Source organism: Schizosaccharomyces octosporus (assembly GCF_000150505.1).
Source record: "Schizosaccharomyces octosporus yFS286 unplaced genomic scaffold supercont6.1, whole genome shotgun sequence".
Classification (NCBI taxonomy): Eukaryota; Fungi; Ascomycota; class Schizosaccharomycetes; order Schizosaccharomycetales; family Schizosaccharomycetaceae; genus Schizosaccharomyces; species Schizosaccharomyces octosporus.
The window spans coordinates 61489-74465 of record NW_013185619.1 but is presented as its reverse complement, the minus strand read 5'-3'; the positions used below and the strand labels follow the sequence as shown (position 1 = coordinate 74465).

General features: G+C 37.0%; 6 protein-coding genes across 6 annotated transcripts; 4 read left to right on the top strand and 2 right to left on the bottom strand.

The window, feature by feature from the left end:
• Positions 1-15: 15 nt before the first annotated feature.
• Positions 16-1943, top strand: SOCG_02654 (aspartyl/glutamyl-tRNA(Asn/Gln) amidotransferase subunit B). Its single transcript, XM_013161145.1, has 4 exons — positions 16-378; positions 430-666; positions 719-1216; positions 1264-1943. The coding sequence occupies exons 1-4, from the start codon at positions 232-234 to the stop codon at positions 1615-1617; spliced, it is 1236 nt and encodes a 411-aa protein (XP_013016599.1). The 5' UTR covers positions 16-231; the 3' UTR covers positions 1618-1943.
• Positions 1944-2302: 359 nt separating this feature from the next.
• SOCG_02653 (glutamyl-tRNA(Gln) amidotransferase subunit A) lies at positions 2303-4041 on the top strand (the record flags this gene model as incomplete). Its single annotated transcript, XM_013161144.1, has 4 exons — positions 2303-2423; positions 2633-2767; positions 2822-3647; positions 3699-4041. 4 exons carry the CDS (start codon positions 2303-2305, stop codon positions 4039-4041), a joined length of 1425 nt encoding a protein of 474 aa, XP_013016598.1.
• A 1539-nt stretch (positions 4042-5580) lies between these two features.
• SOCG_02652 (F0-ATPase subunit E) lies at positions 5581-6376 on the top strand. The gene is made up of 3 exons (XM_013161143.1): positions 5581-5761; positions 5819-5996; positions 6125-6376. The coding sequence occupies exons 1-3, from the start codon at positions 5738-5740 to the stop codon at positions 6190-6192; spliced, it is 270 nt and encodes an 89-aa protein (XP_013016597.1). The 5' UTR covers positions 5581-5737; the 3' UTR covers positions 6193-6376.
• Positions 6377-6429: 53 nt separating this feature from the next.
• SOCG_02651 (adenosine deaminase Ada1) lies at positions 6430-9059 on the bottom strand (the record flags this gene model as incomplete). The annotated part of the gene is made up of 2 exons (XM_013161142.1): positions 6430-8754; positions 8877-9059. The coding sequence occupies 2 exons, from the start codon at positions 9057-9059 to the stop codon at positions 6430-6432; spliced, it is 2508 nt and encodes an 835-aa protein (XP_013016596.1).
• A 201-nt stretch (positions 9060-9260) lies between these two features.
• SOCG_02650 (DUF1776 family protein) lies at positions 9261-11994 on the bottom strand. The gene has a single exon (XM_013161141.1). It carries the CDS (start codon positions 10785-10787, stop codon positions 9717-9719), a length of 1071 nt encoding a protein of 356 aa, XP_013016595.1. The 5' UTR covers positions 10788-11994; the 3' UTR covers positions 9261-9716.
• Positions 11995-12071: 77 nt separating this feature from the next.
• Positions 12072-12976, top strand: SOCG_02649 (sulfiredoxin). Its single transcript, XM_013161140.1, has one exon. It carries the CDS (start codon positions 12300-12302, stop codon positions 12666-12668), a length of 369 nt encoding a protein of 122 aa, XP_013016594.1. The 5' UTR covers positions 12072-12299; the 3' UTR covers positions 12669-12976.
• The last annotated feature ends 1 nt before the right edge of the window (position 12977 follows it).

Here is a 12977-nt window from a genome sequence, read left to right as displayed (position 1 = left end):
GTTCGCTATTTATACTTTAAAATTACAGATAACCCATCGCTCTAAATTCACTATACGTTTTACGATAGTGTAAAGCGATACTATAATTTTTTAGCTTGATATTTTAAGCTCTTTGAAACTTCTGATCTTTCAGCTAATACGGTACTGTCTACTCGTTGAGCATAAGTATTCCATGAATTAATCGCATAACGACACTGAGCATCTGTCAAATATCGATATTAGAGGTGGAACATGATGAATTCAAATATCTGCATTGGTCTTGAAGTTCGTTTCAAATTGGCGGCAACAAAAAAGTTGTTTAGTTCTGCATATGTAAAGCATGAAACGCCAAATACTTCCATTGCTTACTTTGATGCTGCCCTTCCTGGGTCTATGCCGGTATGACTTATATTGCTGATCAGGAAAGTTTACTAATAGGTGTTTTAACAGGCATTGAATCCTGAGGCTTTAAGACTTGCCGTTCAAGGAGCACTTGCGCTTAACTGTGATATTGCTTCAGTTTGCCAATTTGATCGAAAGTTAACCTTTCATCCTGATTCATTAGCTGGTTATCAAATAACTCAGCATGAGATGCCATTGGGAGAAAATGGATATATAGACCTTTCTCAAAACTTGGACGGTGTGAAGAATATTCGCATTCCTATTCAGTCGGTCAAATTAGAGCAGGTAGGGTAACACCGTTTTGGAATTACATTGAAGCTAACAAATTGAAAAATAGGACATTGAAGAATCTGTTCGAATGGAGCACCCTAAAAAGCACTTTTTAAATTTTAATCGTGCCGGCTCATCCATGATCAAAATTGTTGTGCCTCCATGCTTGCATGACGAACAGATCGCTGGTGCCCTCTTGTATAAATTACGAATGGTGCTTTTGCATGCAGGACTTTTGTACCATGAAACGGAGCTTGACGGAATGCAATGTCGTGTTAGTATTTCTAGTAATACGGAGTCATCTAATCACAAGAATTTGATTTCTGGTGTAAAGCCATTCGAAACAGAACTTGAGAATTTATTTCTCATAAAAAATGTGATGGCTGCCATTCAATCAGAAGTACGTCGTCAGTTTTCACCCGCTGAAGAGAACGATCCATTTCAAAAACAAGTGAGAGCTTTTGATGAAAAAACCGGGAGAACATTCTTCCTTCGCGAAAAACCACTTTTTGAGAATTACTTGTATGTTCCTGAGACGGATATACCTCCTATTAGCTTGTCCAAGGTAAGTATTGGCAAAACTCACATACATCACTCTCTAACTTCCTGTAGTCATACATTGAAAAACTAAAACAAACTATGTGTCCTCAACCTGACGCTCTTTATGCGACACTTACATCTAAGCCATACATGCTATCTAATTCTGAAGCTCGCGCTCTTTTATGTTATGCTAAGGGTTATTCCTATTTTACTTCAGTGTGGGACGCTATCATTTCTCAGAAAAGCGTTCTTTGTAATACTGCCGACGACTTGCAACGGTCCTTGGCATCTTCAATTGTAACGGCCCTATCTTCAAATGGCAGTGAGCGACTAGAGTCAGTTCCACCAAAACAATTAGCTGACTTCATTTTGAATAAAGGCTTAAAAAAGGGATCTCTCCTTATATTTAAAAACAGCATTCAATAATTTCTTATCTATTCCACATCTTATATTTATTATATTGAAGATTAGGGTGGTATATGCTTACTTACATAGAAACCTTTTCGAAAGTCTTCGAAAGGTGAGGCCGCTTCTGAAAGTGGTTGCGTTTATCTAAATTATACATTGGTTTTACGGATTGGGGAAAAAAAATTATCACTTGAATACTACAATTGTAGTTCTGGGGAAAATGGAAAATTATTAACTTAATAATCGGCAAATAGGTTAGAAAAAAGATTACGATTCTTTATTAAATTGGAAATAATTCTAATTTTTATAAATATATAAATATTCAAATTTTACATAACGAACCAACTTCTCTTTCATGGAATTTGAAACTAAATACTATAGATAGGCCATTGAGAGCTTATGTTGATTGCTTCCAGTTATAAACTACAATAAAGTGTTAAACATTTATCTCTGATTTTTCTGAAGGTTCTCTTCAAGCTTGGTATATAAAGTCAATGATGATGATTCTATAGATACTTCATTATAGTACTAGTCTCTTAAACCAGACATAACATCTTCGCTCGTGCCTTTGGAAAGCCTTTATCTATATAGAAATGACTGTTTTCATTAAGACGGATTGAAGTGAATCAGCAGTAAAAACCATTTCTCGAATCATTGCTCAATCAGATTACTTTACTAAATAATCGGCACAGGAAAGTTTACTATGATCAACAACTTAATATATATGAAATGGATAGGCTTTCTATCACACAATAATGTTCCTAAAGCTCATATATATGTTCGACATAAAACCTCTAAAGACTTGGAACTTTCAAACATACCATGTAAGTAACAGACACGGGTAACATAATTTGCTCATGAAACAACACCCTTGGATAATGAAATTTTTGCAGTGTTGAAAGTTTTCAGTCAAATCTCTCATATAAAAGAACCGACTTGGTTTTGTTTACGATGGATCAGCGACTATTGGAGATTTGTGCATCTTTGGCATCAAAAGATGCCGAGATCAATTCGTTAACTTCTTTTCACACAGCTGAATCCATCCAGCATGTAATGAGGGATTTGGCTTTAAAAAAGACTCTTCCATTAGGTGGAAAGTTGATTACTATAAAAGAAAACATGTGTACGAAATACTGGACAACTTCAGCTAGTTCTGAAATTTTACATGGTATGGAAGGATCTGGGATCGAGGAAGCGAAAGTATCTTAAAGCTAACGATTAGACTACGTATCTCCATTTGAGGCTACTTTAGTGGAAGCTCTCGAGAAGAACGGTGGCGTAATAATTGGCAAGACAAATATGGATGAATTTGCAATGGGAACTAGTACCCACAATACTTTGCATGGGCGAACAGCGTTTCCACATACTGATAATGAGTTGTATCAGGTTGGAGGAAGTTCTGGTGGTTGTGCCGCATCCGTTGCTGCTGACTTAGCTTTTGCGTCTATTGGTACAGACACAGGAGGTTCAGTACGTTCACCAGCTGCTTACGTCGGATGTGTTGGTTTCAAACCTTCTTTTGGAAGAATCTCTCGTTATGGCGTTATTCCTTTTGCCCACAGTATGGATACAGTTGGAATTGTTGCCAAGGACGTTGGAAGTGTACAAACAGTATTTGACGTGTTGGATCAGCCAGATTCTAAGGATGCTACCTGTTTGACAATACAGTTACGTAAAACTATTGATGACCATTGTCACTACTTTAAATCGACAGAAAGGCCAGTGGTCGTTGGAGTACCAACGGACTGGAATATAACCGAGACCCATCCTGAGGTTTTGCAAAAATGGAACGAATTTCTTTCCTTGTTGGAGTCCCAAGGATGTGAAGTTCGTGAAATTCAACTTCCTAACTCTCTTTACGGTTTAAGCATTTATGCAGCATTGGCTTATGCTGAAGGTGTTACTAATTTGGCTCGTTTTAGCAACCCCATATTTGGATCTAAATTACAAGAAGGTGAATTTCATGACGGTGTAGACCCACGGTCTCATCTTATGGGATTGGAGGTTCAAAAGCGTTTATTAATAGGCGCTTATTCTTTATCTTTTGGGTATGTTTTTCGTTAAAATTAAGATTTTTATGTTAACTTTTTTTCGTTTAGAAAGGATAATGGTATAAACCAGAAAGCTCAGCTAATGAGACGAGCCGTTCAATTGGAATTTAATAGATCCTTTAAAATCCCATCTCTACAGGAGTCGGATCCTTCCGGTGATGTCGATTTTATCGTTACACCTTCTTTTTTGAAGCCAACTCAGCCGATTGGAGCAAGCTCTCCTACAGACTTCTTATCAGACAGCATGCTAGTTCCCTCAAGTTTAGCGGGTTTACCGTCTATTAGTATACCTTTTGGTAAAATATGTGGTGGTTTACCAATGGGAATACAGCTAATTGCTCAGTATGGTGATGATAATTCCCTGTTATCCTTTGCCAAACGGTTTTGTTAGTTAATACCCCCAAAAAAAAAATAAAAAAAAAGGGAAAGGAAAGGAAAAAGGATATTATTTAATAAATTATAGAATGTAAATTGCTTTAATGCTTTTTGTTAGAGGATTACTTTTGTTTATTCTGCATAATAAGACGGATTTCGGTTTGGATGGGTAAATTTTGGATTCAAAGTAAAGATTGAATATTTATACAAATTAATTTTCGATATCACGTAATGTTATGTTTAGATTAATTTTTATATTCAATTGTATATACTCCCATTTCCAACTTCTTATTGAAAATGGGAGTATGTACGAAAATCACCGCACATTTAGAAGGCAATTATGAAATTTAACAGTAACGAGGTCACAATCATATTTGCTCAATAGGGAAAAGACGGGCTTTTCTTTACGATAAATGAACTGTTTCCCCAATGCTTGTATATAATTGCTTAATTACTTTGGAACTCGACTTTCAAGAGTAAGCCCGTCTGTTGGAAATTTCTATGATGGGCAATTATTGCATTTATTGTAATTAGTTCTATTAGATGTAGTAGTATCATAATATTCATACGTCCTGCGTAACGTATATTTTCAATTGATAACAGAAAGTTCTCCTTCGTTTAAAACAAAACGCAAAATAGGGCTTTCACCTGAAGGTAGACATTCGATTTGAAGCCTTAGTAAAATGGATAATACGATTATATAGTTACCATCTTTTTGTCATTAATGCTGTTATTTAATAATTTCGTTGTTAAGTGAAATCCCCTGTCTACCTTTGCTTATTCGCTTCATGTTGAGGCCATATGTTATGTGATGATTCTACAAGAGAGTACTTGGGTTACATATTGTAAACAAAGGAAATTATCAATTTTAAAGAAAGAAGAGACTCCGTTTTAAAGTAAAAGTGAACCGTATGAATGAAGGATCTGTGGATTTAGAATTTTGTTGCAAAACAAAGGATGAATTTGTTGTCAGGAGACGGTTTTCGAAAGGGAAATGATCGATCAATGAAAATTACTGTTCATTATGACAGTAACTTTTTGAAAATGATGATGAAAAAGGTGCCGTATTCACGAAAGAAAGGAACCTTCATGGTCGTGTCTTCGCAAGCTTCATTCATCAAGTAGCGACATTATGTCACTGACTGCTCAGATCCTCGTTAGGGTTATTTTTGGTAACATTTCGAGCGACATATTCTCACAGCATAACCCAAAAGAGTTGCGTATTATAAGAAGTAAACAAATGATCTTTTAGTAAAAGAAAAAGTATTATCGAATAAAAACATATACATATGCTAATCATTAAGGGAAAAAATCTTCCAAGTTAAAAGTTTTGATCGAACTAATATGATACTTACGAAATCAAGTCCTGGACGTTGGGTAATTCATAGAATCATCTTCCTATCGTTCATTTAATACACATACAAATCTTTCAGCCGTTATCGAGTAAACAAAATCCTATATTGAAACAGTGTAAACGCCCTTGGTCATGATATTTTATCTAAAAACAGTATACAATTATACCCTCTATAGAAATATATATGTTTGTTAATATAATTGTTTATTCATCTGTCTTTTATATATCATTTTATTGAACTATAATCATACAAAGGTATAAGGCATTTCGTTCCATCTTCCTAACCTTTTACACCAAGTGGATAGGTTCCTAAGCATAGCGGTTCACCATCCCCCTCTCTCCCTTTAGTCCATTCAGAATGATAGGTTCTCTCAACATGAAGGTAAGGATATTCATATACCATTCGTACGGTTATAAAACTTTTGCTAACAAAAACTAGACTTTGCGCTGGTCAGCTTTGGCAGCTGGTTTAGGCGTCGGTTGGTTGGAATATCGGAGTCATGCCAAATGCGAAAAGCAACATGCAATTGAGCATCAATATCATCAACAGCAAGCTTTGATTGAGGATGCCAAGAAAGCTTATGCTCGTAGCAAGCAGCCCTTACAACCTCCAGTCGGTACGATGAAACAAGATGAGACCGCCGTTTAACGATTATTACGAGTGGAGACATTTATTTTTTTTTCATTCCATTTTGTTTATGGCTCATCGGTTTGCTTGGATTTGTTTACTAACTATAATCTTTAGAGAGTCCATTGACCTTGGATGAAGATAATTTGGAAGCCTACTTAGTTCAACTTGAAAAAAGCGCTTAGGTGGACATAATCTTTTGGCAAAAAAGTCGTCGGTTGCCGTAGAGAAGTTATTCAAGCAGACAATAGTGTCTTGACTAAATGAATTCCAGTTAACTAATATCACACGCAATTGGATAATTGTAAATTCCGTTCATCGCATTTCATGTTGAGATAACTAAATTATTATTAATGATAGTATTAAGAAACCACGAAGAATTATTTCTAGATCACACTTTTCCACCATAAATGTCTTTTTCCTTAGTCTTTCATGTCTTGACTGGCACTAGTTGTACTTTCCTTCCTTCGACGACGCTCTGAAATAACACTCAATCCAGGGAAGAACGGTGCATGGTCCGGGGCATCATGAGTTGACCTTCTAGTAGCAATCGTAGCATCATTCGTATTAGGCGAAGTTGAAAGTTGTTCAGAAGCAGTAAATTTGTCGTATTTTCTAATCAAATCAGCCAAGTCATGATGAGAAGAGTTAGGAGTAGGTTGAACATGCTTATTAACGAGTGCAATTTCTTGACTCAGTGTCAAGGCACGATATGCAAGGCGAATTATAGGAACATTTGTATGGTCAATATCTTGCATATCCGGTCCTAACCATCGACTTTTTATCTGACGCTCGAACCCAGATTGTAAAACACTATTTCTTGCCAATTCGCACATATCCACATTCGAAAGCTTGTAGATTTGGGCTGCAACTGCATATTCCTCGATTAAAGGCTCTCTCGTAAATGCGAATTGAAGGGGGTCATCGGTGGAGAGACTTACGTTTAGACCGCGCTTAAAATAAGAGATAAAAGGGTTCTTATCGTAGGCCAAAAACAGGGCATTGTTAGAAAGCGGAGACATAGCAATTGGAATTTGGTCCAAATACCATAAATATTGCAAGAAAGGAACCTTTCGCAATAGAATTCCATGAGCGATACCTTGGCTAAGCAAAAATGCACTTGCTAAATGATCGGTGTCACCTGCTTCACCACAGTGAGGACGTAAAACAAATGTATTGAATCCTCTCATCTTTCTCCAAGCATTCAAGCTTGTCATGTTTGCATACATATAGTATAGCCAATAGCTATAAGGAGGATTCAAACCGATATTCCAATGAGCCGGCAATGGGAATTTACGATACGTTCTACGTTCTGGCTTACTTTCATCGTCAACAGAATCAAAACCAACCACACGTTGAAGGAAAACATGTAGTTTAGGATGGCTAGACGGATCTTTGGTAACTTCAAACAAAGGCTCAAAGATGTTCCTAACAACCTCTTCAAAATTGTGAACGATACCGGATTTCTTGTAGATATCATATAAGCGAGGCACTTGAATTAGCCATCTCGCGTTAGCACTGTAGAGCTTGTTATCGATAATCCAAGCTGCAAGCTTATCCCATTCCTCTTTGTTGCGTCCGTATATGGAAATACGATATTCTGCCATTTGGTATTTTTGGGTACGAAGATCAGTAAACACTTCCTTTGTCAGTTCAGCAAGATAACGACCTTCAATATCATTGTCCGTTTTTAAGAAAATGGTACGCAAACGGGATTCGCCTATAGGATTGTATTTTAAGTTAAATTTATCAAATCGGTGAAAAGTATCAGCGTGGGCGTGCATATCCAGAGTGTCAATACTCAAATCATAGGAGGTCAATTTCAGTGAATCGAATACCTCTTGTAAAGTTAAAAACTTGCCATCACGCCAAATAACTTTTTCATTAGGACTTTTGCGAAGTTTAGCTTTAATAAATCGTAGCAAATGCTTTTGATTGGCAAGAGCGGAATGATGAACGTGTGTGTCTACCTTACGAACGTTGTAGAAATCACGATGTGGTACCTTCTTGGAGTCCGCAAGCTCTTGATATTCATTCAAGAGTATGTACATATTCCAGCGACCCTCTAGGTATTGCATTCTCCGAAACGAAAAAGATTTGCTGGGACCATCAGAGGATGCCGAGAGAAGAAAATCCAAATCCATATAATAATCGCGAATGGTTGGCACATGGAATGAGGGAGTATTAGCCGTATACGCACTTTCATTTTCGTACACCTGATAAATACCCTGATGGTCTAGATGGAACATCATCTCGTTGGCAATCCCTGGAATCTCACACTTCTCGAAACAAAATTCTTCTTCCTCCTCACCTTCTTTTGCTGAAGGATATATATTCCATGATTCATCATCTCTTGGGTTATCTGACTCTCCTTGCAAACTAATGCGAAGATATTTATGACGCATATCCATGCATTTATGTATAGACATATAAATTTCAGCTAATTCGTCTGAAAATAAAGGATCATTTGTCTCCATATTGCCTGGATCTAACTCAGGGCCTCCCGTATTGGAAATAACGGTACTATTGCCGCTTTGTATATGTGGCATATGAATACTATTAACCTTTTCCTGAAGTTTGGGGTTCAGCAATTTTGAAAAGTCGGGGCCAGTCTTGGAATTTTTTGTATCTTCTTGGTTAATTTGAGTGGCATCGGTCTCATTTGTAGGTCTGCGAGAAGGTTGCGAGCTCGAAAAACTTCCACGATTTCCTTGTGAGTTATTCATAGCCAGAAACTTGGCATCTTGCTAGACGAACTTGTGTTAGTTATTGTCGTGAGAGAAAATGGCTACGCCCAGAAAATCCAAAGTGCATTTTTCCTTTTATAATCTTTATATTTGCTTCAAAGTCTGAACGAAGTATCTCATACCTGTCTTAAGGAACGCTCAAAGGCATAATCAAAGTAAGGAGTGTCCAAGCTAGACATTCCTGGATCTAAATCGCCCTCTCCTTCATCATCTATCACTCTTGGTTTGGTTATACTCTGCTTAATAGCTTGTTGGTGAATCGAATCAGCGCCGTGATTTTCGTCCTGGTTCGGTTGTGGGGTCATTAAATCCTTTTTTTTCTAATAAAACAATGAAAAAAGCAACTTTAATTAATGGCTATCCCACCAAATATTGATCCTTTTGTCTTTTGGTAGAAACCAGGAAATTTGTACCAATGTTATGTGGACTAGTATTGATAATTAAAGATGCGAAAACTATCCTTATTCTGTTTAAGGAAGTTGTGTGAAATGCAATGAGAACTTGTGGTTTAGAAAGTTAAAACATCAAAATTATGAATACAATAGATATGTGTAGGTTTATAAATTGTTGTAATGTTATTTACTAAGATTATAGGCGTTGAATGTAGAACTTACACTCGTGCTCAGGATCCAGTATAATTCTATGTTATTTCAACAAGCCTGGTAGGAGCAGAAAGGAACACGGTCCTTTTCGTGTGAAATCTTAACATCACAAAGATCTTTATATTGAGAAGGGAGAATGTGTATAGCGAATCTGTGAAGGCAAGCAGTTTTGTTATATCTTCACCTGTCGGGATAGAGCAGAACTTGCCAACAGTACATAGAAAAAAAAAAATTAGGAATTCATTCAGTCATCGAAACTTTATACGGAAATAAGATCCATGTCAGTCATTGTCGGGAAACGTAATACGCATGAATACTTTCAAAAATTCATAAGTTGAGTAGAAGCCTCGAGATGGCTATCTAGACTCGTTTCACCAAAGCGCAGGATAAATTTTTTGTTTTATGGAAAAAGGAAAACATTACATCCAAAACACATGTAGGAAGGAATCGAGAGACATGAATTAAAAAAAAGGTACGACTTCCAACATGTCGGTTAGGAGTACTCCAAAAGTCAAGTAAACAATCAAAAATTTTGTTTAACACCTTACGCTCAGTACAAACAGATGGTGCATATCTGCCAGCGACAGGACCAGAATGATCATAGTTCAAAAAGCTGAGATTTCCAAGCTTTATACAAACAACGCGAAGGCCACTTTCCCTTTTCAAGGTATGCAAGAAGGTCTCAATAGAAGAAGAGAGAATAGAAGGGATTGCATAGTTGGGAGGTTCATAAGCAGAAAGAATTCCGTGGGATAGCCCGATAATTCTTGATTTCTGATCTTTAAGCACCGGAATTAAACGAGAAACGTTGGCGAATGATTCACTAAGCTGTTGGAATGCATGGAACCAAGCATCTTTACTGATATTTTCAATGGGAGTGTACAAAGAATCACCAGTAGGGACAAGGACAAGACCGCGGAGACGAAGAGCGTATTCAGTTGGACCCTTCTGGTTTGAAAATGAAGAAAGAAATCGTTCAACAGCTTCGTTTTGTGTTACAATCAACGATTGAATATAAGGACGTTGTTGTAGGGAGACGGTAGCAGCTTCAGAAGCATCACGAACCAAAACAACGACGATGAAACCCCGACGATCCAAGTCGTGGGCGACAATGGAGGCTAAAGAGTTCCATGCCGACAACACTACCACTTGGGTTTTCTGGTGGTTAGGAGCACGAGGTGCTCGGCGCTTTTTAACATAGTCATAGCGCTTGTAATAAGAAAGACCAGCAAGGAAAATAGCAGCGGAACCTAAACCAATGGCGGCTCGATTACGATTTATGAGGCGACCAAGTCGATCCCCTAGAGTTTGAACGGGTGGAGTCGCGGGTGCATTGGAAGAACTACTCTTTTCGTGCACAAAATCAAGCACATGCAGACTAAAGTCTTTGACATTGCTAAACAAGTCAGCCGCCCAACGTTCAGGATTCATTCTCCAAAAATAGATGAACTAGGTTAGTTTGAAAAGATTTAATACAAAAATAAACAGTAAAACTTCAGAAATTTCTAACAATTCCCAATATGTAACTTTTGTGGTGAACGTGGTAACACAGAACGAAAAGTGATTCCAAGGAAAAAGTCCACAGGAAGCTAACAGCAATCAAAACAAGACAATAAAAAAGCAAGTAGCTTTAATAGAAAAAAAAAAAGGTTGAAATAGACAAGGTTGTCAAAGTTTGTCTCAGATTTAGTAATGTTCAGAATCGGTGGTAGTGGAATCCTGCACTTATAATGCTGGCATTGACGTGAGTACGTGATTCTTCAGTTCCAGTTGAGTAAGAGAGATGAAAGAATAGGGTATCGGTTTTCTTTCTTTTAATAACTTGTTTATTTATTTCTTTCACGTTTTAGTTTACTTTTTGTTTCTTGGAAATTCCTTTCTTGTCTAGAATAATCAAGGACGAAACCCAAAGAGAAAAAGAGAGAGAAAGAGAAAGAGTATTAATGCTATCTTGCAAAAATGTTCTCTAGAAGATGAGCTTTGTGAAATGTTAATTTGTTCGTTCAACTTGTTTTGGGAAATTTCTATTGAGATCACGATGACCATTGGTCTCTTCTTCAAATTGCTCTCTACCAAAGCAAATAGTCCAAATGCTCTATAGGTAAAAAGGAAAAAAGTTTACAAAGAAATCCTCTTCCTCACTGTCTCTGTTTCGATTGAGGAATTGTAAACATGGTTTCCACATTTGACACACACAATACTTGTGCATCCAAAATTTATTGCAAGACGAAATCAAGGGTGTACAATACATTTGAAGTCCTCCATCTTTTACTCAAATCCTTTCTTTCCCCGCCTAGCATATAAAAAGGTGGGTTTTTTTTTGCCTTATTTACCCAAATATCCAACAGATCGTATCTCACATTCAAAGACATACTTTGCCGATAAATTCTGGAATAATACTTCGTTAATCCAATGCAGCTCGTTTCTTCATGTCTTTGCCCTGGTACCTGATCATCATCACTCCCATGGCATTTTTCAATCCTTCCAAGAACTGGCTTTGCACAAGTCCATCCATAGACACGTCTATTCTCAATGCATTCATGAATCCTACATATTGATGTTCAGTTTGCTTTAAACCGACCAAACTCTTTCCTTGTTTTACATTGAAATTATGTCTATTCCAGCCCGTATAACGACCTAAACCGCTTGATGGTAAAATAGATTGCGTACTACTTATTACTCATAAAATAACTTACGGTATTACCTAATATGGTTCGTTTGCTGACATACAAGAGTGCCTGGCCATACCATCTGACAAAGGGGAAATGACATCATAGTTCTTGTTGAAGACAATTTAAAGGCTTGGGATTTCATCATCACAGTACTAAGACAGACAATAGAATTATCTGATAATTTAGCGCTGATCGTTAAGAATCGCAAGTAAACAAACAAAATCTTGCTTTTGAAAAAAAAAACAACGAATACGAAAGAAACCCGTCTAAAATGAGCTCCGTTCAAACCGCTACAAACGACAACATTGTCTACCTTGACATGTCGGAAATTATTCGCCCTATTCCTCCTGTTTTGGATTTTGATAAAGTCAACAGTATGAAGGATACAATGAGTGGATCTGCTCCTCCTCCATCTTGCAATTTTAATCCTGGCGACCTTGGACAAGGTGAACTCCCGCCTGTTGATGTATTGACCTTCAAGAAAAGTGGTAAAACATATTACTTTGCCTTTGGTGGATGCCACCGTCTACGAGCTCATGATGAGTCTGGAAAGCAAAAGGTTCGCTGTAAATTGGTCAATTGTTCTCCTAATACATTGCGTTTGTACTTGGGTGCTACCGCAAACAAATATCTCGAGTAATTGATGCAAATGCCAATAATGAAAAGTACTCTATTGGTAAATTCGTCAATTCTTCCTTTGCGTTGAATTGGCTTATTCTTTGCTATGAAACAAAAAGTGAAGATAAAGGAGGAAAAAAAAAGGAGAAAACTTTAAATTTTACATTTTTTTGGATTCCAAAAGTCACTAATTGTGATTGTGCACAAGGCCTGTGTCTAACGCAGGAATGTTTTGTTTATGTTTTTAAGTTATATATATATATAGAAGTACATTATCGTTAATATGTAATTAATTTTTTCGTTATACAAGATGAGATATATCAAATCGGAA